This window comes from Colossoma macropomum, unplaced genomic scaffold (genome assembly GCF_904425465.1).
Source record: "Colossoma macropomum unplaced genomic scaffold, Colossoma_macropomum, whole genome shotgun sequence".
NCBI classification, from domain to species: Eukaryota; Metazoa; Chordata; class Actinopteri; order Characiformes; family Serrasalmidae; genus Colossoma; species Colossoma macropomum.
This window is the reverse complement of record NW_023494802.1, coordinates 21,390,812-21,418,592: the sequence shown is the minus strand read 5'-3', so window position 1 is coordinate 21,418,592 and position 27,781 is coordinate 21,390,812. Positions and strand designations below refer to the sequence as shown.

Below are 27,781 nucleotides of genomic sequence, written 5' to 3'. Positions count from 1 at the left end.
CACACACACACACACACACACACACACACACACACCGATCAGGCCGAACATTCTGACCACCTCCTTGTTTCTACGCTCATTGTCCATTTTATCAGCTCCACTTACTATATAGGTGCACTTTGTAGTTCTACAGTTACAGACTGTAGTCCATCTGTTTCTCTGATACTTTGTTAGCCCCCTTTTACCCTGTTCTTCAGTGGTCAGGACCCCCATGGACCCTCACAGAGCAGGTACTATTTGGGTGGTGGGTCATTCTCAGCACTGCAGTAACACTGATGTGGTGGTGGTGTGTTAGTGTGTGTTGTGCTGGTACGAGTGGATCAGACACAGCAGTGCTGCTGGAGTTTTAAACACTGTGTCCACTCACTGTCCACTCTATTAGACACTCCTACCTTGTCAGTCCACCTTGTATATGTAAAGTCAGAGACGATAGCTCATCTGCTGCTGCACAGTTTGTGTTGGTCATCCTCTAGTCCTTCATCAGTGGTCACAGGACGCTGCCCGTGTGTGTGTGTGTGTGTGTGTGTGTGTGTATAGATGGCAGCATCCACAAACGCTGCCTTCTTCTCTGACTTAAGCTCATCTGAAACGAACCGATGCGCAGTGGAAACGTACTCCGATCTGACAAGTCAACTATAGAGTTGTTGAGATGCTGAACACATTTTGGAGCAACATGTGCCGCCTTTTAGACGCCGTCTTTTCCAGGGACACTCATGCTTATTTCAACATAACGCCAAGCCACATTTTGCAGGTTTTACAGCAGCATGGCTGCAAATTTCGATAATAAAAGCCCTGTATGGTTGCCTAGCTGAGGGCTTGTATAACAATAGATTGGCAAAAAATCTGCTTTCAAAACTAGATCATTTGGTGTCATAAGTCCCCACATGGATTAAGTGCAGTTAAAAGGAAAGGTGATGTAACACAGTGTTTCCACTGTATATAATTTCGCAGTGGCCGAATTGCCGAATGAAGCGGTTGTCAGTGGAGTGGACTATTCAGACGGTTTTAGCAGGCTGTAGTTAGTGAACTGGCTAACTTAGCACATACATTTACTGTTTCTGACATAAGAAATGTTGGAACAGGCGTGAAGGACCCAGTAGTGCCACATTTAAGAAATACCATCAAATATTTTGAGTACAAATTATTTTTATTTAACATTTCACAAGCCCTAAATCCAGTTAAACAGACCTGATTATGCTCTCTTTTGTAAGTGAAACATGCAGTTAGACAGTGTTCTTTAAGTAATGACGATATCTACAATGTGCTCAGGAAAGCATATATCGACATTCTGATTTATCACAACAATGATAAATATTGTCACATTACCCACTCTTACTGTCATGTTAACTTAAAACGGATGGTCTGACCTGCTGCCTGCCTCAGTGTTTAACTGGCCTTGTTTGTTTATGTAGCGGTCAAAGTGCTCAAATGTTTTGTTTTATTAATTATTTATTTATTTAAGGTTGTTAAATGTTAAAAATGTAATTAAATGTACTTACTGATGTCCAATTGTCTGGGCGCACATAATCTATGTGTGGGAAACTGTTATTAGTGATGTGTTGATGTATTTGTATTGCTGTATGTTTATAAAGGGTCTCTGATCTATGTGTGCAGGTGTAACTGCAGTGGGATCAGTGCAGTCGGAACCGTCAGTCAAGCTTTCTGAGGGACCATGTTCTAGTGGCTCGTGCTGGCTGCCCACACTCTACCATGAACAATGAGGACGAGTTCTTTGATGCCGTCACAGGTGAGCAAAGGCCAGACAGGAGCGCTTGGTGCCTGATGCCTTTCTGATCCCCAACAGCAGGTGATCAAAGGCAGGGACTGGGGATAAGGCTGCTTTTTGGTGCCGTGTTTTTATGACAGCTGATAAAAAGCTTATTGTGGTGGTAATTCGAACGTTGATATAAACTATAAATTGTTTGGTGAGGAGTGTTATGAGTGTTATTTCTTTAAGGACAGGATTTGCGTGGATCGTGTGTTGCTACCAAGTTGGTGAAATTAGACCTTTATTTTTGGCTTAATAAGTAACTAGAGCATTAGTTATAATCCTGGAGATTTTCCTGGAAATCTCTAAAATTATAACTGCCACCTCATAAGCGGGATGGACAGAGGATTTGACCAGGCAACCCACATAGACAAACTGCCTCAGCCCTCAAGTAACACTTCCAACAACGCCCCCTGTGCTTTGCCTCATTTGTCGCTTGACACTGGCACTGTTGCGCCTTTTGACTCGGGGGCCCCATCAGGCAGTTTGTTTGTTGAGGCAGACTAGTGGAGGACAATGGCCAGGCCACTCTGTATCATCTTACCATTCCTCTGCCCACTGTTTTAATAATGCAGCGGTGGCAGCGACAGCTCCTGTCATTGTCGCATACACGAGAGGAAACCAGATGAAAAGATGACGGATGAATAAATAAAAGGCCGGATCAGGAAGCCGACAACCGTATAAAGTTGATGGGCTCGTTGTGGCGGTCAGGTGATGCCTGATGGCAAAAAGATTGAGATGACCCTGCGTATAATACCCTGTTCGAGTCCTGTTTTGCCCTGAAGTTCCAGCTTTAGTAGCCTTGCTTCTTTTTTTGTTTTCTTTTTTGTGATGGTTTTCTTCACAGATTTAGGCTGGAGGTTTTTGAGACTGAAGTTTGGTTGCTGAGATACTTGTGACACTAACAGATGCCAATTAGGGCATTCTTCCTTTGGAAGCAAACAGAGGGGAGGAGTTTGATTTGAGGTCTATGACTGATGTTTTAAATGGGCTTATCATTATCGGTGGTTTTCCTATGGGAACTCTTCGAAGTTCTGGTGCTGAGAGACCTTAAGCTTTAATTAGCTGTGCGCAGAGAGTCAAATTGCTGGTATTGGTACGTATTCAGTGAGAGTGAATCTAATTCGCAAGCGGTAGGGGTGGGGGAAAAATTAATAATCAGTTTGTTTAATCCATTATAAGGCTAACTTATATCTCTCTGTTGGTATGTCAGGCTTGGATTCAGACGAGTCGTGTGAGGGCACTTCAGAGGCCAGCTTTAAAGATGCTGTAGTGGACCATGGTGCTGAAAAGAACAATGGTACCATACCACAGGAGAATGGAATCAAGAAACGCAGGTACAGTAAGATTCCTGGGCAGGAGTCCTCTTTTCTTTCTCTCTCTCCCTCTCTCTGTTTATTTCTCTCTCTCCCTCTCGCACGTCACCTCAGCCTATCACATTTAAAAAGCTAAACAGACAAATATTTCTTGGCTATCAAATCGTACTATCAGCGTGTAAGATGCTGGTTGCGATAAAAACTATACGCCAGGGTTATCTGGAGTACAGCACTGTGTGTGTGTGTTCTGTGCATGCTAACTTGTGTGTCTCTGCCTTTCAGGTCAGCCCTTCCTGCCCCAATGTTCTCACGAAATAACTTCAGTGTATGGAGCATCCTAAAGAAATGTATTGGACTGGTAAGGATTCAGGCAGAATTACTTGTGACATAAAACCCCAGGGAACCTAAATCCATGCTTCTGAGTAATAATCTTGCACTTGTGGGCACATATTCATGTACAAAATATGTCTTTTGAATTACTTTTTAATTCACAATGAACAGCTGATGTATTTTGCCAACATTCTAGTCTCTCGATATAAACTGGGTGGTCCTGTTCCTGTGTCAGGCGTACATAAGCAGTGTCCCCTCCGATCCGATGTGGGCTTACCGGCCCACACAGCTGTAACAAAACTGTGAACCGTGGACTGAGAGCTGTCAGTATGCAACAGAATATTAGGCCATGCTCAGACAGTTCTCAGATAGGTTTGATCTGCAGTTTTATTTTATATCTGTCTTGTTTTTTTTCATCCGGACTTTGTTGGATGGTTAATACAGGGAGATTCACTCGAAAGAGGCCCTGAATATTCTGTAATAACTCTCTCTTGGAGGAAGCAATCTGAACGAAACAATGTGCAATGAGCTTCTCAGTATATGTAGCTTTGAATAAGCCGGGATGCCGATGAGTAAGGCGGACAGCCTTTAACCTCCGTTAACTTCCAGGTGCAAACCCCTGTACCCCTTCATGTGTCTGGCAGAAAACGGAGATCACTTCCAGCATCGCATGTAATTCAATCGATTACATATACATCAAGCTATGTAGTGCATTTTTTTTGGTTCAGATTGTTTCATCCAAACAGAGTTACAACAGAATTTTTGGGGCCTCTTTCGAGTGAATCTCCCTGTATAACACTAAATTTTACCATCAGCTATATTTTTTTTTGTTTTGTATTCTCTTCAGTATTGACAGTCATACATTTAAGTCTCACGTAACTGGCCAACATACAAAGAATTTTAAGAAAGATTTTCTACCTAAGTCCACAGGGGGCCCAAAGTTTCCGGAATTTGTCCATTTGGTGATGCAGGTCGCAGGTCAGTTTTTCCAAGGAAAAGCCACTGCTCAGCAGTTGATGGAGAGAGACTGGATCATCGAATTAGGATACATATTTTTGCCAGAAATGAAAACATTAGAAACAATAATTTGCCATCAGTATCAAAAATATGTTCTGCTCCTGAGACTGGGCAGGGGCTTCTGAAATCGTGTTTGAAAAATATTTCCTACTGTGATGTGTACTTCGCCCAGAGCGCAACAGTTTTTTTTACATTGCCACAAGGCATGAAAGAACGTTCCTTTTTCTGTTTAACATTTAAAGTGCAAATTTGATCTGTCTGGAAATGTCTTTTGTAGGCGAACAGGTATAAAGTGTGTTCTATTCATGAATTTAAAGTTAAGCTCATGAACACCAGATGAGGTACATGTGGGAAACAGGTTTTTACAAATATTAAGCCTGTCCTCTTCTGAGATAGGTTGGTCTAGGTCCCCTTCCCAGATTTCTCTCAGAGTGTCTGACGAGGGCTTAATACTGTTTAGCATAATGTCATAAATTACTGAAATAGACCCTCTGGCCTGATCCTGCTTAACCAGTAAAACTTCAAGGTTGGTTGATTCCTTTCTGAATTTCCCATCCTTAGTGGTTGAAGTGATCAGATGTCGAACCTGAAGATATTTTAAAAATCTGACCTGGGTGACTGGTATTCTGTGTGAATGATTTAAAACAAACTGTCAGAAAACATAAAAGAAATAGTTTTAATCCCTTTATTAAGCCAAGCTGATAGCCCAGACCTACTCAGCTGGGAAGGTAAGTCCGGGTTGAGGGCCAGAGATTAATTATTAATTCACACAGTGGTTGTTCCCTGGGACTTTAAAGGTATTCCAATGTAGTGTCAACCTGCTGTTGTGGTTGTGACTCTGTTCTGTTCTGTTCTGTTTTGGGACAGGAACTGTCCAAGATCACCATGCCCATTGTCTTCAATGAGCCGCTGAGCTTCTTGCAGAGAATCACTGAGTACATGGAGCACACATACCTCATCCACAAAGCCTGTGCTCAGTCCGACTCCATAGAGAGGATGCAGGTGGGGTTATGTATACATACTGATGCATGACCACACCTATCGCTTTTATCAGAGGGATGTTTAATACATGCTTGTAGGTCAAATGTAGGGCTGTGTGCACGATTCAATGCACACAATATAGTTAAGAATATATAAATACAGTTTTGTAAATATAGTTCTCTGTGCTCAAACTTCCCTGTCTGTGAAAATTGTAGGTGTTTAAATTCATCTACACACACCACCCTGGCTAAAAAGTCAAACATGCTGGGTGTTGGGATATATCTGAGATTCATTTGAACTCACTCTGTCTGTCCCTCCGTCCCTCCCTCAGGTGGTAGCTGCCTTTGCTGTGTCCGCTGTGGCCTCTCAGTGGGACCGAACTGGAAAGCCGTTCAACCCTCTCTTAGGAGAGACCTATGAGCTCACACGGTAAACACTGAACAAATTACCAGCAGACCATTCATTTCAACTAGAGTAAAAGCACCCACAGATGGGATTCCCTGTTAGCTGTTAATTATAGGTGTACACTAGGGGTGGGGGAAAATCGATTCTTTGATGCATCGCTTTGCGGATGTGGACGATTCTGAATCGATTGACAAATGTCAAAAATCGATTTTCTGAATTTTAATTTTTAACATAATGTTGATGGAACGCAAAAGGCGGAACTTGGAAGTGTGGAAGTGCAGCGCCCGGACAGTTTGTGGCAGCACATAACGAAAACACAGCTGGATGAGCGAGAATTCCGACCGGCAGTGTGTTTCAGTATGTGATAATGTCCTAGTATAGGTTAAAAAATATCAGTGAAAACACAGACTTACTTTGCTCTGCTTCAAGCTTCAGCTATAGCTGCTTTCCTCCCATCTCCGGCAACTTTTCGTCAAAAGTTGAATAGTTTCTTGTAAAATGTCTCTCAACATTCAACTGTTTTACGAGGCTGAGGTCGCTTCTTATTCGCCAGCTTCTTGTTCGAATTTTTCTGTTCCATATTACGTTTCCACCCGGACCTTCGAGCAAGTGATGTCAAAGCCTCCACCCAATTCAGAAGTGAATTACAAATTCTATTGCAACTTTTATTGTCAAGGATTTGCGTCTGTTCTCAGGCGTTGAGATCCAGGGCTTTCGCGCTATGTTGCACACTTTAGAGCTGAGATACAGCGTCCCGTCCCGTCCCCCCCACAACAACACCAAAACCGAACATGCGTTGCGTTGACACTGGATCTTATGTCACCGTAACTGTGCATTTTATCACAAGTGAGTGGCAGCAGCATCTCATGTGCTCCAAACAAGAGAAGTGAATGAGAGGCTTCCAGTTCACTTGCAACATCACTTCCATTTGTTTTATTAAATAAAAGATATTGGAAGTAAATTCCTTATGGATCATTACAAGTACTTTGCTTTAAAAGTACCAAATCCTCACACAGTGAGAAAAAAGAAATCCTATATCGGAAAAAAAGATGCATCGATAATCGTTTAAAAAATCACGTCGCAGCCTCTGAATCGTAATTGTAAACGGATTGAATCGTGAGGTGCCAAGAGATTTTCACCCCTAATGTACACTGCATTGTCTTAGATGGATCTATCTTTAGAAATGTTCAGGCTTCTGCTTCCGTGGGTGAAATGAGATCTTCGATTTAGCTTGCTTTGCTTCTGTGGTCTCCTGAGCTCCTACACTTTGCTTCCTTTTAATCTAGAACAGGTTCCTGAAGCAAGCCTTAATGTCATGATGTTATTTTGAGGTTTTCAACGCTCGGTTGTTGGTTTAGATATCTGTTAGTTTGCGTTACTGATGCAATATCTCTTCCTTCCTTTTTCTTCTTCTTGTTCTTTTTCTCTTCGCTGTCTGTCCTCTGTCTTTTCCTCAGGGAGGATCAAGGGTTCAGGTTGATTTCAGAACAGGTGAGTCACCACCCACCCATCAGTGCATTCCACGCAGAGGGTCTGTCCCAGGACTTCCTGTTCCACGGCTCTATATACCCCAAGCTCAAGTTCTGGGGCAAGAGTGTGGAGGCAGAACCCAAAGGAACCATCACATTAGAACTCCTGAAGTGAGTAATAATTCTGGTTAGTGTGTCGTTGGTTTTCCCTTAATTTCCTTAATACTCACTGTTGATTTAAGAGAGCCAACAAAGTGTGTGAGGCCTTGGGTGTGTTTGCTGAGTGTCTTGAGTGGGTCTTTTCCTGAATGAGTCAGGATATCGAGGTTTGGTTTCAGATGAAGGGCTCGGGGGTTGCTGGGTAACTGGCTGGTCACATGCTGACATGTGGATTGTGTGTGTGTGTTTGTTCCTTGCAGGCACAAAGAGGCATACACATGGTCGAACCCTTTCTGCTGTGTACACAATGTCATTGTGGGCAAACTGTGGATTGAGCAATACGGCACGGTAGAGATAGTCAACCACAGGTAGGCCAGCCATGCCGGTTAATTGATTAAATTTACAGTGTTGTGCAAAAGTTAAAGATCAATCAAGATTTATTTAATTTCCCTTCAAAGCGGCTGTTCAGTTATCCATTTTTCATTTTTGGGAAAAAGACGCAAACATATATTTAACACATAATTACAAAGAAGCCTAAATAACTAAACATTTTTAATTTTTTTAATTTTATGTAGTAGCCACCTTTCGCCTTTATCACAGCTTCCATTCTTTTCTGGAACCTTGCTTCCAGTCTGTCGAAGAAACGTGCAGGAATATTTTTTCTCACCGCCAAAATTCAGTCTTACGCTGCATTTACACTGTTCCGGCGCATCGACGGACATGAATGCACTCCCCCTCTTCAGCTGGCCGCATGTCGTCCAATTAAATCATATCCTGCTAAGTCAAATTTTAATTAATAAATGTACTGATTTTCTAATAATCGAAAACCAAATTTAGTGTGTTTTTAATTTTTATATATACATTCATATTTTTATATATATATAAATGATATAATGTCTAGGTTTAAGATTGTTTGGAGCTTTTCCTCCTTGCTCCACCGGAACGTTTGAATACGGAACGAATGTTTCATGCATTGCGTTGTGAACATGTATCGCACAAACACCAGCTATCTTCTGATTGGATAGACGCATCGCGTTGACCGGATTAATCTGCATAAAGTTTGTCTCGGCTTAACTTTTCGCCGCACCGCATCCCCCAGACTCGACGCGCTGGACCCATCATGCACTGCGTGGCTGTGTCTCGTGGAACCAACGCTTTCCATTGAAAATGAATGGGATACGTTGTGGTGCGTCGACGCGCCGGAGCAGTGTAAATGCTGCCTTGGACGTTGGTTGATTTTCTGCTGCTCATGATGCAAGATTTAGAGTCCCCCGTCCATAAAAGCTTACTTCATGTTTCAGATGTCCATTTTCAGCGCTCTAGTGCAATTTTTCATCTTTTTTCTTTTCTCATTAACGGCTTCTTGACAGCTACACATTCTTTCAGACCCACAGTGTTGAGTTGTCTTGTCAGAGTGGAAGGATGGACAGAAACACCTGTGTATTTTTTCACATCTGTAGCAAGAGTGGAGCTTGATTTTCTCCTATCATTCAAACATGAAAGCCTTAAAGCAGCGTTATGCTGGGGTAGGGCTCCCCCTACAGTTGCGGAGTGTAATTCACTTTTACACCACTGTCGTAAATACAGATCATGCATTAAGCCCCCTTCGTGGACAGCTGTACATGTGCACTTATTGACAAACTGAAAGATATAGAATCCGACACCTATTTGTGTACATGTGCGCTGCGCAGGGATATGGACGCTACAGATTGCGCTCGTGGTTTGGGTTGTTTCTGTGTACACAACCAAAGTCGTGAGTGTGATCTGTAGTGTCTGTATGCCTGTGTGAGGTGTGTGCATGAAAAGGGGAGTTGGATTCTGTCAGGTTACAGCCTACGTAGCAATCTTTTGGGATGTACACACCATTAGCTGTGAGATAGAGGGGTAGGGTGAAGTGTTGGGGCTACATGACCCTCCAAACGGAGGTTTTTCAGAGACTCCAAACGGAGTGTTATCAGAAGAAAAGAAAAACCAGCGAGACGGAGAACAAGAGACCAGAGAAACCCACAAATGTGAGAATTTTGTCCGTTAAAAATTCCAATAACCATCTTATTATCTTAGTTTAATGTTGTTTCATTATGGTCGTTTTCTCATAACGACCATAAAAATTGCTGGTAACATGCTGATGTCTCGCTGGTAAATATCTGACTTCAGCTTCATATCACTGAAGAATTAGGGGTGGGTGATAATAAATAATTGCCCCCCTCTTTGAAGATCATATGATGCCCTAAATGTAACTAAAGCCCAGCAGTGAGGAGCTGAACTTTACCCTCCTCTGCTGTCACTGCAGACTGGCAGGGTCGCCTACAGAGCAGCGCTGGTAGCTGTTAATGAAGTGATGCTCTTTTTATTTGAGGGTCCCATTTCAGAGGGACGATTTCAGCCACTACCCTGTAACTCAGTTCCTAAGGGGTTAGGTGACACTAAAAAACAAGGGGTAGGGGTAGAAATAAGAAATGGGATTAGGCCTTACTCTTGTCTGATCTCTCACTCGGTCACTCTCTCTTTTTCTTTTCCGCGCTCCCTCCGATAATGTCTTCTTCAGTCTCTTCACAGTTTCTACCACAGTGTCCATGCTGGAAATACCGAGCTGCTGCTTCTAGCCAGCTGAAGAACCGTAGTTATAGGTGTTTGATGTGGTGCTACTAAGTGTTGCGCAGTTCTTGCAAGAGGTTTTGTGCCAGCTCCTCCGATTACATAGTGCTGTAGCAGGAGTTCCAGGCACATCAAAATGATTTTAAAGCTGTTTTTTTAATATGAAGTTGTTACCTAAAGTTCAGTTCTCTCTCCAATTCTCTCTATTGCTTTAATTTTTTCTAAATCTAATTTTGGATTTTTTTTATTTTTTAAATCTAGTCTCCTCAGAAATATCTCCTTTAGCCATTGCAGACGCACCAGAAAGAAACTTGAGCATGTTGTTATAGTTCATTGGGTCAGTGTTAGTGTCTCTTTAAAGGGTAGCATAATATCAGAGACACCTTTGGGAACAGCTTTTGTTGGAGGACACTAAACAGATAAGAATGGAAGAGTAATGGAAGTGGCAGAAGGGTGCACAGAAGTAAAGAGTGGAAAAATTATACGCCGACAGATTTGATTGTTAAGGCTTTTGTGTAATTCTTTGTTAAATAAATGTTTAGTCTTTTTTTCTGAATGAATAACTACTTAATGGCCGTTTTAACTGGAATTTAAATCAATGAAAGGGTGGTCTCTTACTTTTGCACTTAAATGAGTTTAAAATGAGCATACCATGGATATAAAAAAGAAATAATAACAAGATAACACAGCTTAATTCCATTGTGGTTTCAAGGGTACGGATTCAAACTGTGACATTTCAAACTGCAATAATGCCTCAATAAATATCAGATGACCATAATTAAGTGGGAGTTGCATTGTGGGCCTAATGGTGTGTGATGTAATCTCTTGTTTGCTGTGGCTTCTGAATGGACAGTACTGGAGATAAATGTGTGCTGAACTTCAAACCCTGTGGGATGTTTGGCAAAGAACTACACAGAGTGGAAGGCTACATCCAGGACAAATGGTGAGAGCCTCTGACCCTTAACTTTTGACCTTGAATCTGGTGCCTGACTTCACTCTGACCATAAAGTTGTCTGTTATTGGTTCTACTGGACGTACAGTTTACACTATAGATTTAAGTACCACTAAATCCACAGTTCAGTTCAGTTAAGCAGTTTAAGTGTTAGGCTCAAGTAGGGCTGAACGATTTGGGGAAAATATCTAATTTCGATTTTTTTTCTGACTAATATTGCAACTGCGATTTTTTTTTTTATTTATTTATTTTTTTATAAATATTCATTTCGACCTGATTAATTTTGGCCAGGAAGACCAGCATATCCACCTTTTCTGGCTTGAGGCTCGACCCCTGAATTTAGTGCGTCAAACTGCCAGTAAGTTGTGGTTGTGATGTCGCAACACACAGCGGTTTGGTTGCCTCTGATCGGTCTAACTCATCTATAAGCATTTTACAAGCTCTTATTAGGTTCAGTTTCCCCTCTTAAAACCTAAAACAACATTTTTGCTAATGCACACGCTTAAAAATGATGGTTCTTCAAGTTCTATATAGAACCATAAACACTCAACAGCCCATTTGCATGCTTATAAATGGTTCTTCAGATTGATGGAGAATGTCTTGTGTATGGTTCTATATAGCACCTTTTTTGAAAAGGGTTCTTTATAGCACCAAAATGATGTACATAGTAGAACCCTTTTTGGTTCTGTCTAGAACCCTACACAACACATTCTTCATCAGTCTTAAGAACCGTTTTACCATGCACTTTTTAAGCATGCAAATGGGTCATTCAGTGTTCTTGGTTCTATACAGAATGACTGTCTTTACTAAAGAACCATCTTTTTAAAGAACTTTAAGACTGTAAGCTATAATTAATTTGAAAATTGCGATTTTGATATAAAAACAATGAATCTTTCAGCCCTAACCTCCTCTCCCATTTTCGCCCATGCAAAAGAAAGAGTCATTGAGTTTGTTTGTGGGTGTGTAAGTGATGTCAGCCATATCCCTGTCTATCAGTGCAAAGACCATAAAACAAATAAGATATTAACTTAATCGCTGTCGTGCCATGCTGTTTGTCTACTTTTGTATCTTTCCCAAAAGTGACAAGTAAACATGCTTCACCACTGTTTCTGTACTGATTTTAATAGGTGTAATTGGTATAGTGATTTAAAGCTGTAATCACAAGGGTTACCAGTCCTTGATTAGATTCTCAGATTTGATTACCAAACATCCTGTGCGTTACATAAGACATGTGACCCGGTGTCACAGTGCAAACTTGCACACATGTACTTCTGCTCAATAATGAAGGCTAATATAACACTAATAAAGGCTAATATAACACTAATGAAGGCTAACAAAACCTCGCATCTCCAAAATGGTAACTTTACAAGAGAAGGAAAAACATACTTTACTTTTAATGTAAGTCAGTGGAAAAAGACTTTTTTAATTTCAATTAAAATCAAAAGTCATTTTGGGTCGTTTATTTTGGTCCATTCATCATGAAATTTACACACAATGTAAAGGAAAACAGGCATTTTAAAATGTCAAAAACTTAAACATTAAAAATGGAGATACAAGATATTTCCTTCCGGCAGCAGCGATATATATTTATGTTATGATATTTATGATGTCTTTGGAGTGGACGCGTTTTGTAGATTGTAGTGATTCTTAATGCCGCTGGTGGTAAAGTTTTTGTACAGTATTCTTTTGCCTTGTGTGTGTGAGACAGTAAGAAGAAGCGCTGTGTCATCTATGGAAAGTGGACAGAATGCTTGTGGAGTGTGGACCCACAGGTGTACGAGTCCCATCGCAAGAATGATAAGAGAGGAACAGCAGACACCAAGAAACAGAAACCGGTAAGTATATCTGTACCTTCAAAGGTTTTTGCTACTTTCCAAGATCCACATGGTCTAATTAAACACTTAACACAAGTTAGTCGTTTATCACAACCATTCAGAGCCGGTCCTGACCTCCCTGGGGATCTCCTATCTGACTGTGACCCATGCAAACCATTTTACGGTTCCACCTGACTCCCCAGTGCTCCCACTACATTCCTCCCTGCTTTAAAACCATTTTCTCTGTCTGTTGGTCTAAGAGTAATTAGACCCATACAGAAGAGAATGAGGTATAAACAAGCAATAGTTATCAAGCAATTAATATTTACTTCCCCACTCACAAACTTAAGCATTATTATTATTATTATTATTATTATTATTAATTTTATCAGCTGCATCAGGACCACTCAAATTGACTCCCCTAGATTTTCATATATAAAATACTGTTTATAATATGGTTTGGCTGGATACTTAGTTATTATTTACTGAGAAATGTGCATCCATATTGCCCAGTATGCCCAGATGATCAACATTTTTAAATTCAATATTTTTAAATAATCAATAGTCTGTGTCAATCCACTACTTTTTACTTTGCATTAGTCCAGAGTTGTAACTAAAAAATTGTGTGCGTATGAGGAGCGTGCCATCACGCCCATCTGTTGTCTGGACTGGTCTTCACAGAGGTCGCTGCTGCAAAGTGCATGTTTTATTTTGTGCTTGCACATATGACCACATGTTTACATGCAACACATTTTGTTGCCGTTCATCAAACATGGTAAATAGTTGTATTTCACTTTCACTTTTGTGATGCACAAGGTCACAGAACACAGCCCTGCGGCGTGGTCACCAAATGTATAGTTTCACTTTATCCTCTCAGTAAACATCCTTAACAAGGAGAAGGCAAGACCCTTGCATAATTTGCAGGACCCTGTGCAACATTTTGTATTGAGCTTATTCTAGCGTTTCAGTCTCGTGATTTTTCTGTTGTGGCTGCCATATTTGGGACCAAATTTCCGGCTTTGCTGCTTCGCATGAACGTAACTAGAGGTGAAAGATGGCTAAAATTACTCTCCTTACTTTGGAAGAGAAAAAACGTTACCTTGACGAAGTTGATAAAACAGGCTGAGATCTTTATACAGTTTCCCCCTGAACTCCTGGTCCCACTTAAACTGACATAAAGCTACCAAATCTGTGTTTTCCTGATGTTTATATTTATCTCACACACAACCCCTCTCCCTATTCTGGAAAGTCTCTCAAAGCATTTAACAGCACAGAAGCCCACCGGCTCTTCACGTCAGGGTGGGTAAAGGATCCCGTGGTGTTGCATAAAGAGGAGATGAACTCTGTGATCATAGGAGGGTAACGACACCAGCTAATTAACACAGATGTGATCAATGCTGGCCTTTAGATAACTTTAGCTGATGTTATCAGCCGAGAGATAAACAGTCGTCCCCCTAACGGAGCTGCAGACCGCCGGTATAACTTTACTCTCTGTTTCTGATTTAAATGACGTTTGAGTGGAGAAACATAAGTGTTAAATATCAGACTGAATGTCGTGGGTCGGAAACTACGTCGTGTTTCAACAGACGTGATTCTGTAAGTTTGCTGGTGCAGTTAGTTCAGAGTTTAGCTCCAGTCCTGCAATCCCTGCACAGCATAACTGTGGTTTCCTGGTTAAAATACCTGATATTATCAGCTAATTAATCCCTTCTTGAGCTGAACGAGGTGTGAACAGCAGAGTTGGCTGAATAATTGCTTTAACAAAGAAAAAACATTTGTGGGGGGATTGGAATTGATGTATGATGTATTTGTGTAATGCATGCTGGGAATCGTAGTGAAATAACATCAGTGGAAAAAAACTACAAAATCATGAATTCTCTCAAACAGATGAGGCAGTGCTTTAATGTCAGTCATAGGGTAGGTTTTTAAGATGGACCTGAACCTTTCTTGTGTGTCAGCCCTAAGTGTTTGATAAGTGTGCACTGATTGTTGACAGTGGCGTAACCAAACATTTGACAAATACCTATAAAATGCATGACTTGCCCCTGACTTATGTCATCACTATCCTATGGCACAGTGAGTTACAGTAGGTGCGAATGTTACTGAGAACAACAGAAAAAGTAGGTTTGGAGCAATAAACTTGCTTTACAATGCGCTCACTGAATCTCCCGTCTACCAGCAGTGAAGTTAGAAGTAGACTTGTCAGATTCTTTCACTGTGCAACTACGCTGAGTAATGCTAAAGGCACTCTAAGTGTTAAGGGTCAATGACCTGTAAATGAAAACTGGTCATTCCAGGGCAGAACTGCAGCAGCATGTGTCATTGAGTATGTGTAAACAGGAGTGGCTTTGATACTGTACACACATGAAGGCTGCATTGACATTCCTTTGTTCTAGTGAATTTGCACTGTGTGTCTTCTGTTAGCGTTTATTATTCTTTTTTCTTTGTTCTTTTGTACGTGCTTCTTTATCTTGGTTTCTTGTTTATGTAAGGCCCTGTCCCATTTCTTATTTTTACCCCTGCCCCTTGTTTTCATCACAACGGGTAGTGGTTGAAATCTTCTCCTACAAAATGGGACCTTCAAATAAAAAGAGCATCACTTCATTAACAGCTACCAGCGCTGCTCTGTAGGCGACCCTGCCAGTCTGCAGTGACAGCAGAGGAGGGTAAAGTTCAGCTCCTCACTGCTGGGCTTTAGTTACATTTAGGGTATCATATGATCTTCAAAGAGGGGGGCAATTATTTATTATCACCCACCCCTAATTCTTCAGTGATATGAAGCTGAAGTCAGTTTTCTGTTCTCCAGGGTCTTTTTCGAATTTTCCCGTTCCACCTTAAATGGAGCAGCAGTTACATTCTGGCGCTTCAGGCGTCAGAACTGCTGGACTATTTAAGGTGGAACGGGAAAGTTAGCAAGCTGGCTACCGAGACATTAGTATGCTATTAGCGATTTGTTATGCTTGTTAAGAAGAAAACGACCAAAATACACTGAAACTACATTAAACTAAGATAAAACAGTGGATATTGTGATTTTTAACAGAGTAAATTCTCACATTTGTGGGTTTCTTTGGTCTCTTGTTCTCCATCTTGCCGGTTTTTCTTTTTTTCTTATAACTCTGTCTGGAGTCTCTGAAAAACCTCAGTTTGGAGGGTCATGCAGCCCCAACACTTCACCCTAAAGTTTTTTCTTAAATTTGTTCTTGAGAAAGATCCTAAAAAAGTAAACTGCAGAATTAAACCGCAGGTTTGTTCTCACCTTTGTGCTCTTGAGTGTGTGTAGATTCTGTTCTTACCTAAGAACAAATCCCAAATAAGAAAACACTGGTGACTAAGTGACCAGTATATGTAGGACCCCGGTGACCAGAACTTATGTACAATTTTTTATGACCTACCTTTTTATTTCCTCTCCTCTCGGTTAAAGAATACGCTTCCGCTTTCGTAGTGTAAATAGTTTTTAAGGAGCTAATTTGAAGGGAAAGTCAGAAATGTATGTTTTTAGTTGGTACCCCCCCCCCTTTTTTTTTCTTTTCCTCTTCCTCTATAATGATTATTGATATTGACAGTATTATCCAAATATGTTTATCATAAGAAAAACAAAGGTCAGAAAAAGAGGATTGTGTGTATGAAAGCATACAAGCATTGAAAGTAAAGCAGCTGAATAGGATCATAATGGATCTGTCCTTAGATAGTCATGATTGTGGTGCGAATTGAAGCACTGTTACAATTGTTTGATATAATGTTAATTTTCTATTTTCTTCTATGTTCTTTTCAAAAGACTTCCCCCAATAAAAAGAAAACACTGGTGAATATCAGAATCCTCGTGAAATCTGCAGAAGTGGGTTTTAAAAATAAATTTCTGCTTAAAAACAGTCGGTGGAACAGCGTCCTGTGCCCAGCTCAGCTTAATTCAGTTTAAAGTTCTTTACCGTATTTATTACAGTAAAACTAAATTGGAAAAAAAAAACCCTAATGTTTGTGATACATGTGACCGTTGCTGTTCTGCCAGAGCCAGTCTGACCCACATGTTCTGGACGTGCCCCAGATTGTCAGAATTTTGGTCAGCCATTTTTAAATTCCTGTCTGATGCGTTCAGAGTGGAGATACAGCCTAGAATAGAAACGGCTGTTTTTGGTGTCCTAGGAATTTAGTAAATGGTACAAAGAGGGACTTTTGCCTTTGCAACTCTCCTAGCAAGGAGAAGGATTTCATTGAACTGGAAGTCAGCATTCCCACCTAAAGTTTCACACTGGCTCAGCGAACTCTTGCTATTTCTTGAATTAGAAAAGATTAAATATTCACTTAGGGGGTCAAAAAAATTGTGGGAGCCTGTGTTATCACACAAAATCTACAGACTCTAGCTTTAGACTAAATAAAACAAAATATTGCCAGTATTTTAAAAGTACATTAGGAAAAGCTACGACACTATATGATACTGTATTATCAAACACAGACTAAAGTGTGAATGTTTACAGTGTTATCCATCATTTTTATTTTATTATTAGTTATTTTTTCTCTTTCTTTTTAAAAATTATTTTACTCTGTAATTATGTATGCATGTATTTGTTTATAATTTATTTATTTAAATTTGTATAATTAATGTATTCTCTGTTTTAATATAAAGGCAGTTTTGGTTTGGTGTGAGGGAGGTGGGAGGAAGGTGCAGTGATTTTTCATTTGTATGTATGTAAAATACCTGTTCACTTCAATAAAAATATATATCAAAAAACAAAACAAAAAAAACGTCGGTGAATGAGGCCCTTTGTTTTCGGAACAGAAACTTCATTGCTACAGTGGTTTGAGGTGAACATGGTGTGTTAGAAGGTAAAAATATATAAGCTGCGCTTTTAAAATTTGTGAAGTGTAATGCAGATGTCAAGTTGGTTGAAATGATTGAAATGTATGCACTGATTTTGTTCGAGGCAACGTGTATGAAAAGACTCTTTTCTTTGGGTAATATATTTGCTCTGAATCCGTTAATGTGAAGGGGGAGGATGACGCTGTTATTGTGAAATGCGTATGTTCAGGAAGAGTCAGAGGTTGCGGAGAATGAGGATGCGGATGACATGCCGGAGGTACAGGAGACTGTAGCTGTGATTCCTGGTAGCACTCTGCTGTGGAGAGTATCATCTAGACCATCTAATTCAGCGGAGGTCAGTACACAAGTATTTGTTTTTTGCGTAGCCTGGGTTTTATACTTTATCCTGTTGACTCTTGAATGTGGAAAACCAGTTGCTGATTGTGGCCTTTAACAGATGTACAACTTCACTAACTTTGCCGTCATGCTGAATGAATTGGAGCCTGGCATGGAGGGAGTTTTGGCCCCGACAGACTGCCGCCTACGGCCTGATATCAGAGCCATGGAGAACGGTGACATGGGTAATGAAATCGTTCTTGTGCCTAGATCTATAAGCAGTACGACAGCGCCCTCTGGTGCTCTCTGATTAAAAGACAGCTTTCAACCAAAGATCTGTTTTTCTTTTCATGCAAAACGATGCTTTTAGAGGTAAAGTGACTGCATTTGCATGTGCATGTGTTTAGATGAGGCCAGCAGAGAGAAGGAGAGGCTGGAGGAGAAGCAGAGGGCAGCTCGTAAAGAGAGAGCCAAGAACAATGAGGAGTGGTCCACCAGGTGAGCACTGAGCACACTTACACTACCTACTGTGAGGCTTTTGTGTGCACTCACTGAGGGCATTCATTATTATTGTTGCTCTTTTAATATAATGTACGTTTTGATTATTTGAAAAGTGTCAAAATAAAATATACACAACTAAAATATAAAAACTAGTATACATAAAAATTTACAGGCAGTTAAACAGATGACAGATTTAGGGGAAAAAAACAGAAATGTTGTTAGCGTTGGGCCACCACATGACGCCAGAACAACTTTTATGAGGCTTGGCATAGATTCTACATGTCTCTGGAACTGTACTGGAGGGGAAAAACACTTTTCGTCCAAAAGATATTCCCTCAACTGGTGTTTGGATGAGCGCTGTCTACCACGTCAGTCCAACATCTTGCATAGGTGTTCAACTGGGTTTGAGATCAGGGGCTGTATTCCAGAAACTTCATATCTTTTTGACAGGTCAAGATAAGATTTTTTACAAATTCATAACACAGAAGCAAATCTTATCTTAATTTAGGAGTCTTATCTTATACAGCATCTTATCTCAAGTTAGGAAATCTTCACTTACTCGATTGAAGTTGACAATCAGCTGTCATGTCTGTGTCTTAGCAACCGACCATACACACACAGCAGAAACGTAACCACATAGCTGCCTGACTAACTTGACTAACGTTAGCTACCGTTACTGATGTAAAAAAGGTCAAAAGAAACTAAAGCGTGATAAACTGAGAGTGAAGAATATTGTGTCAGCGCCCCCTGCTGGTTATCAGTGTCGCCGCTCCCCAGTTTCAGTCTCCATTTCTCAAACGCTTTAGCCGAGCGCGCTAACGTTACTCCTCCTAATAAACAGACACACGTTCAGCTCCGTCTCCTCATTATTCTCCACCATCACTGTAATATTTCATCATCAACATTAACACACGAAGGTGATCAGAGGGGCGGTGGAGATCGAGTCTGCAGCGTCTGAGATCTTTAAAACGCTGTTAGAGGGAAAAAAACCTCAAGTCAAAGCAGCGTTTTCAGAGTAGATGGATGTAGCGTCATTTAGGCTTGTTATAGTGAACTATGCTGCCTGTTACTGAGTTTATCTTAAAGTTAGGACAGTATTTAGGAGGTTTAGTCTAGTTAGGATGTTTCTGTAATACTGTTTTCTTATCTGGAGTTAATGATGAGATTATGAACTTAAAAACTGTTGTTCTGTAACAGCTTCTGTCCTAAATTCAGTAATAGCTTCTGTCCTCAATTCCTAACTGAAGTTGTCATGGTGGCCAAACAGATAGGATAAGATTTCAGACTTATGAAGTTTCTGTAATATGGCCCCATGAAGGCCACAGTAGTTTATTTTTGTCATTTTCATACTCATCAAACCTTTCAGTAACTCCTTGTGCCCTGTGGATGGGGGCATCGTCATCTGGGAAGAAACCAGTTTCTTCATACTGTGAAGCTTTATAAATAATAACTTTGTATTGAGTTGCAGTGACCCTTCCTTCTACTGCAGGGGTCGCAATCCAAATGTCAAAAAGAGCCATTTTGTCCTTTCAACAAAAATCAAACCACCTTGGGAGCCACATTTTACATCCATTTTACTGTCTTGTCTGTAAATATGTCTCAGTATGTGCTAATGTGCTAGTAGAGGCTAACAAATTCAGTATAAACGAGAACGCAGACTTGCTCTGCTTTAAGCTTTAGCTCAGCTATCGTCGCTTTTCTCACATCTCTGGCAGGAAACTTTTCCTCAAAAGTAGAACAGTTAACAAAAAAAGTAGAACGCTCACAAAATGTCTCTCAGCGATCGCTTTTTGCGAGGCTGAAGTCGCTTCTCATTCTCCAGCTTCTTGTTCAGATTTTCCTGTTCCATCTTAAATGGTGCCTGAGGCACCAGAATGTACCTGCTGCACCAGTTAAGGTGGAACGGGAAAATTCGATCAAAAAACTGACTTCAGCTTTAGTGTTAGTGTTTGACAGTGTCTCGTTGCAGATTAAACGTATCAGGAAACCAGCTGGAGTGATTATGAACGCAAATAAGTCCATTCGTCTCTAAATTATGGATGTTCGTCTTAAGTGTCTCTCTTTGCCGTATCGTTAGCCACTAGCTAGGCAAGATTGTTGTTGTTGCTATGGTGACCAGCAGTTTGCTCGCCAGTCTTCAGGGTTAAAGGGTGAATTAGCAGATATAGCTTAGATCAGCTCAACCATTTACTGTTAAACTGTGTTGAACGATCAGCAGAGCTTTATTTTACTGTAAAGGAGGATTATTTTATTTATACCTACAAATCTGATTCAGCTGTGGAGCCACAACAGGACAGCAGAAGAGCCGCATGTTGCCGACCCCTGCTCTGAGGGGACAAGCAGATCCCTCACAATATAACAGAGCCACCGGACCCCCTCACTGTAGGGGTCGAATATTGAGGCCTGTACTGTTCACTTGGTCTATGCCACACAAGCACTTGCCCCCTTGTGGAGGATATGGTGAAGGATCATCTGACCATATCACCTTTTTCCACATCTCTGTAGTGCCTGTAGTTTTTGCACCACTGAACTCTTAGATTCCTCTTTATAATTAGTGGTTTATGCACTGCAGCTCTGCTCTAACGTACCTCTCTAGTGTGGATGGCCTGTTCTCGCTGATACAGTCTGATCACGTCTTCAGTCAGCTGAGGAACAGCTGCTGTTCTGTTCTTCTTCCTTCGGTCCAGTGCACAAGCATCCCAGTCACTGAATGTGCGCTTTTGACCACTGTTTCCCTCACAAAAAATCCTTCTATTGCAGCAGTACAGAGTACAGTAAAGAGCATAACAACAGCAAAATGAACAGGAGCAAAGTATTGCCGTACACTATTCACAGATATATAAAAAGGAAGCAGAGATAAATAATAGAATAAAATATACTAAAACTATAAACAATAAGAGTAATGTGCAGTACAAAAATACAAAGTAATTGCATGAATATTAAGCAGGAGACAGTGCGGTGGTGCCTGTCCCTCCAGTGAATGAACTGCTGACTATGGACTGTAGCAATAAATGTTAACAGTTGTACAGTTTACCTTTAACAATTTGACATTCATGGATGCATAAACAAAGTGACAGTGCAATGTGCAATAATAGTGGTCAAATAAATAAAGTGGCAGTGCAATATGAGATACGATACACAAAATAAACAAAATAAAATAAATAATAAAATAAAATAAAAATAAAATAAGTATAATTTACACTTGTCCATGCTTAACGACAGCCTGCAGGACCAAATATACTTTGGGACTGAAAGAACCAAAGACGTTGCAATAAAGACAAACAGTATTTCTGTAAAAATTATCTCTCATCTAATAAGAGTATGTAGTGTATGTTCAATCCACTGTTTACTCCCACACTCATTAGAGCTGAAAGTGCAAGTCTGAAAGGGGGTCTAAGTTGCTGTTCTGTGGCTAAGCAGTCGGAAACTGTTCGCTCCAATGGCTAATTATAGCTTTGCTGTGCTGCTCATTAAAAATTTCGAGGTGTGTTTTTAAGGTATTTTCTGAATAAGGCTGCATTTATTTAGGTAAACTGGATATCTACAGATTTGTCTGTGACATGTTGGCCTCTTATTCTCCAGCTTCCTTTTCAAATTTCGTTATTGGGACATCCACTCATCACACCTACAGGAGCTTTTATGAGTCCCATTCTAAATCCATAAGCGTTAATATGGAGTTGGTCCCCCTTTGCAGCTCTAACAGCTTCCACTCTTCTGGGAAGCTTCTACAAGATTATGGCGATTATCTGTGGGATTTTGTGTCCATTCATCCAGAAGAGCATTTGTGAGGTCAGACACTGATGTTGGACGAGAGGGTCTGGCTCATAATCTCCGTTCTAGTTCATCCCAAAGGTGTTTGATGGGGTTGAGGTCAGGGCTCTGTGAGGGCCAGTCAAGTTCTTCCATGCCAAACTCACCCAGTCAGGCCTTTATGGAGCTGCTTTGTGCACTGGGGCTCAGTCATGCAGGAACAGGAAAGGTTCTTCCCCAAACTGTTCCCACAGATTTTCCTTCACTGGAACTGAGGGTTCTAGGCCGACCCCTGAGAAACAACCCCATAGAATCATCCCTCCTCCACCAAACTTTACAGCTGGCACAGTGCAGTCAGGCAGGTAACGTTCTCCTGGCAAACCCAGACTCATCCATCAGACTGACAGATGGAGTTTCCACTACTCCAGAGTCCAGTGGCGGCGCTTTACACCACTCCATCTGACGCATTGTGGCATTGTGCTTGGTGATGTAAGGCTGCATGCAGCTGCTCAGCCACGGAAACCCTACCATGAAGCTCCGGGCGCAGTTTTTGTGTTGATGCCGAAGGAGGTTTGAACTCTGCAGTTATTGATCAGTGTTGGTGTCTTTTATGCTCTGTGCTCCTCAGAACTCAACACGCTCTGTAACTTTACGTGGTCTGACACTTCGTGTCTGAGTTGCTGTGGTTCCTGAACGCTTCCACTTTTCAGTAATACCACTCATAGTTAATCATGGAACATCTAGGAGGGATGAAATTTCACCAATTAACTTTTTGCAACAGTGGCATCCTATTACAGCACCACGCTCGAATTCAGTGAGCTCTTTAGACCCATTCTTTCACTAATGTTTCTAAAGGCAGGCTGCATGGCTGGGTGCTGATTTTATACACCTATAGCAGTGGGACTGAATGAAACACCTGGATTCAGTCATTTAAGAGGCGTGTCACAATACTTTTCTCTGTATAGCGTAAAAGGCGCCTTAATGTAACAGCTGCACCATTTATGATAGATTGGAAAAATTTTAATAAGCTGGCAAAAAAGAAACCAGCTCCAGCTTCATCATGTTTTATTTAGATTTGAATTTTGGTCTGCATTTCTGTTGGTTTTAGTATAATGCTTTAGAATTTTCTGAACTTGAGAGGTTTGTAGATCATACAGGTCCAGTCCACCAGTCAAGCTAATCTTCTAATCGTAGTGTTTTCTGTCTAAAGTGTCCACATATCTCTTCATCTTTTTTTACGGTCATTCTGGTCTGTTTTGCTTGGTCTTTGTCCATCTGCAGCAGCGGTGATGAGATGACCTCTGTCAGAGTTACAGCTTCCCTACCAAAATGGTGGCAGAGTGTTTATGATTATTGTGATTATTATTAAGCTGTATCCATTATTGGAGTGAAACCATTGTTTTGTTGTTAATCATGATTAACTATTATAACAGGGTTAGTATAAACTAAAAAAAATGAGAGTATATGGGATCAGTGCACTCTCAGAAATAAAGGTACTAAACTGTCACTGGGGCAGTTCCCCTCTTGTCACTGGGGTGGAACCCTCAAGGCTCCATCTCAGTACCTTTAGTCAGGGAACATAACTGAACCATAATCCACTGAAATGATATGTTCTAAGCTGTACTGACTCCACACACCCCGTCTCGTCTCCAGGCTTTTATTTTACTGTTCTGTTTAAAACATTCGGTTATGAAAAGGTACAAATACGAACTTTTCACCTGGAAAAACTTATTTAAGGTTCACAATCAGACCTTAAAACCACTGTTGGAGCTTTGGGGGAACATTTACACTGTTTGTACCTTGATGAATGAAAAATGTACCTGAACAGAACCTTCATTTCTAACTGTGTGCACATATGAACAATCTTAGTTTCTGTACCAGCCTTTACTGATAACGTTTTTCTGCTTATTTCTCGTGCAGGTGGTTCGAGCTGGCCACGAACCCGTACACAGGATTACAGGACTGGCTCTACACTGGAGGTTACTTTGATAGGAAATACACAGACTGTCCCGATATCTACTGACAGGGGACCAGCGTTCTGGAGTGCTCTCACTTCCTGCCCTACCCAGTGCCCCTCCACCAAGCATCATATCGTAAACATCAGGAACTGATGTAGCAACACTAGCTGTTTCTTCATCACTGCCCAATCAACCATACAAACATCTTGTGATTTAGGGAAACATCCATTAGTAATTCGGTCCATAGCAATAGCGAAATCAGGGATTTTGAGCGCTCATTCGAATGAGGTGAAAGGGGAGGAGAGGAACACTTTGGAGAAATTTAGGATTTTTTTTCCCAAATAAAATGGGCTTTTTTTGCTGCAGGAGCACTTCACAGCACTTCAGACCAGCTTATTGTTCAAACACGAGAAATGTACAGAAGATGAGAAGACAGACTGAGACTCAGAGAATTGCCTTTTTCTCTGCCTTAGAACTGCGTCTCTGCGCCCCTGCCTAATTTTACTTTCTCCCTACTGCCGTCAGACCTGCAGCAGCGTCTGTTGTCATCAAATACTTTCACCTTTCCCAGTTCATTACTGCCTGCATTCTTTTTACGACTGGTGGCTCATCACAAGTATTGCATTTCTCCACATTGGATAACACTGAGCTGCTAAAAATGCAGCTGCTCACCATTAAAGTAGCCCAGTATGAAATCATGTTAGTTAATCCTAGTGGACTGACAGTGGACTCTTCCTCATGTGTGAATGTGTGAAGCCATACCATCTTCAACTTAAGGTACCATTTGTTGCCCCCAGGGTTTCAAGAAAAAAGTATTGAAATGATAAACATGATGAAACATCTTTTTTCTGTTTACTGAGGGTGAAATCTGCATTCCATATGCCTCATGATTCAAAATATCCCAGTCAGCATCAGAAATGTAAAAGAAAAAGTCCTCAATCCTGTCATGCCTTAATAGCTTTCGTGTTTTATTTGTCAAATTCTCTGCAGGTTTGTTTTACCACCATCACTCTTCTATAATATGGCAAGTTCTTTCACTTAAGTGTAGTTGTGTTTGTCCCCTAGTGTTTTTCCAGCTGAGCACCTAACTCACTCTTCATATTGATTATTGTAAAATATCACCAGTCACATCATATTCACCACTAAACCCAAACTTACAAAGACACACACACTGTGCACTTGTAACAGCAGTCAGAAACTATGCAAACTATCACACAGCTCAAATCCCGGTGTAGTAAGATGTACCTGTGTAGTAGATGGTCTGAATGTAGATGTGCATATAGTTTAGTCTTGATGAAGAAGAACCCTAGAAGTCTAGAATGACAGTTTATGTGACTGTAAAGCTCCAGCAATGTACCATCTTAGCTAATAGCCTTCCCCCTCAGTGCCCACATGCATTTGTGTTTATAATTACGTTGATCATTCCCCATCATAAACCTTACTCTGCTTTAAAAACAATTAATTTCATGATTTTTCTGAATCACATGAGCTCTAGCTGCGATTAGTGCTGCAGATCGTTAAAAGTAACCGAGCGCATTTTGGAAGCACAGTGATGATAGAATTTCATTTTATTTTAAAGATTCAGATCAGTTTTCTTTCCCCTCAGTGCCTGAAATACAGAATTGTCACTAATACTTGACCATTTTATTAAGTTTGTCTTTCACTCAGTGTCATGGGTGTTTTTAATATTCGTTAGGACCTTTTTTTTGTCCGTTTGTCTCTCTCTGGCTAACCAAATTTCACTTTCATCTTTTTCTGTGTGAATAACGATTTAAAGAACTTCAACGTCAGCAAGAATGTCGGCACATTTTCACAAGCTGTATGATGTACACGTGTACAGTTCATCACACTACTTGATTGCATCCATTAATATAGTTGCTCATTCATTTAAATGTACATTTGATTATTTGAAAGCTAGCAATATAAAAACTAATATACAACATTAAAATATAGATTTTATTTGCCTTTGTGTGGATTCATTTTGTAAGTTCAGTGTTTTACCATTTACTCACTTGTGCATCGTGTTCCTGTGTACAGATGCCTTTATGTTGTTCCAGATGTTGCACATATGTTTAGTAATCACGAACACATAGCTTATTATTTTGTGCAATGATTTATTTTTATAGTATTTAAATACTTTTTTGTCGGTGAGAAATGATTAAAAACGTTTTATTTTCAGTTGGGGGTTAATTTTTTTGACTTAATTTCCATTAAAATTTGAAAGGATGCCATTCTGGTGTTACTGAATTCTACTAATAGATCTTCTAGTTTAAACTTGTTGATTCTTTTGAAATAAAATGTACATTGAGGAAAACATGTCCCTGATTCTTTTACATAAACTTTTTTGACAGATTTTTTTTTTATTTTGGAATTACAAGTATTTATTTGCATACTCCCACTTAAAACATGATTCAGTGGAAGCTTTTTACTATGCAAAAGTCCTTAAAATATTGTTCCAGCTCGCACTGCAGCAGTTTGACCAGTTATAGTTGGGAGTGGAGGCCTAAACCTGTCTTTAGTGGTCTTATCCCCCACTACTCTGTCCCTCCTCTGCCCCCTTTCTGAGTCTTTTCCATTCCAAATCCCAAACTCTAGCAGTTATGAAGGGAAATATAGCTACTCAAAAAAGTATGAGAAATAATTGGGAAAATCTACATTATTAATTATACATTTTTACAATAATTCTCAAAGGAAACTAATTTTTTTGTCTAGCTAATATTGGAAGTAGCTAATGTCAGAAGGCTTGCAGCAGAATGCAGTGACTTCAGAAAGCGAAAGTGCAGCATGCAACAAAGAGTTTCAAAGGTAAAAGTACTTCATCAGCCTCACAGAGAACAGCTATGTGATGTAAATACAGTGTTATATTTCATTGAATAACGTCTATTCAGGAGACTTGTGTGGCTGCAGATGAGTTCCTAACAGAATGTGGACTTTTGATACTTAAGTACGTTCACAAGCAAGTACTTTTGTACTTTATCTCATATGTGCATAGATAGAATACTTGTACTTTTTCTTAAGTAATATTTTACTTAAAATATTTTTGCTTTTGGGCGGCACAGTAGCGCCGTCGCCTCAGCAAGAAGGGCCTGGGTTCGATTCTGTGTCCTTTCTGTGTGGAGTTTGCCTGTTCTCCCCATGTCTGTGTGGGTTTCTTCTGGGTTCTCCGGTTTCCTCCCACAGTCCAAAGACATGCAGTCAGGCTGATTGGACATGCTAAATTGCCCCTAGATGTGAGTGTGTGTGTGTGAATGTGTATGTATGTCTGTCTGTCTGCCCTGAGATGGACTGGTGACCTGTCCAGGGTGTATCCTGCCTTCCACCCAATGACTCCTGGGATAGGCTCCAGCGCCCCGACCCAGAAGGATAAGCGGCTTAGAAGGTGTGTGTGTGTGTGTTTGTATTTTTTCTTTTATTTAAGTACGGAAGTATTGTACCTTGTCCATTGCTAAATATAATAAGTACAGAATCTACAAATAAGTATCTACAGCATGTTAAAGGTTTAACTCCTCCCACTGTCCTGAGTGTTTTTGATTTTTTTTCCTTAATTAATGTGCTTTATTAAACAATACATAATAAATGACAATTTAACAACAACTGGGGGCACAAAAGAAATAAAGCAATGAGAAATATATACA

At 40.4% G+C, this 27,781-nt stretch overlaps 1 protein-coding gene across 2 annotated transcripts in view; it reads left to right on the top strand.

Moving 5' to 3' along the window:
- osbpl2b (oxysterol binding protein-like 2b) overlaps positions 1-26,373 on the top strand; it is a 38,792-nt gene extending 12,419 nt beyond the window's left edge. For both annotated transcript variants that reach the window (XM_036592476.1, XM_036592477.1), the window contains exons 2-14: positions 1,615-1,747; positions 2,982-3,105; positions 3,367-3,442; positions 5,299-5,433; positions 5,744-5,841; positions 7,275-7,457; positions 7,706-7,813; positions 10,894-10,983; positions 12,701-12,827; positions 17,831-17,956; positions 18,059-18,182; positions 18,345-18,435; positions 24,109-26,373. In XM_036592476.1, coding sequence (XP_036448369.1) covers positions 1,711-1,747; positions 2,982-3,105; positions 3,367-3,442; positions 5,299-5,433; positions 5,744-5,841; positions 7,275-7,457; positions 7,706-7,813; positions 10,894-10,983; positions 12,701-12,827; positions 17,831-17,956; positions 18,059-18,182; positions 18,345-18,435; positions 24,109-24,211 — 1,422 coding nt within the window. In that variant the 5' untranslated portion in view covers positions 1,615-1,710 and the 3' untranslated portion in view covers positions 24,212-26,373. The remainder of the gene's footprint in view (positions 1-1,614; positions 1,748-2,981; positions 3,106-3,366; positions 3,443-5,298; positions 5,434-5,743; positions 5,842-7,274; positions 7,458-7,705; positions 7,814-10,893; positions 10,984-12,700; positions 12,828-17,830; positions 17,957-18,058; positions 18,183-18,344; positions 18,436-24,108) is intronic.
- The last annotated feature ends 1,408 nt before the right edge of the window (positions 26,374-27,781 follow it).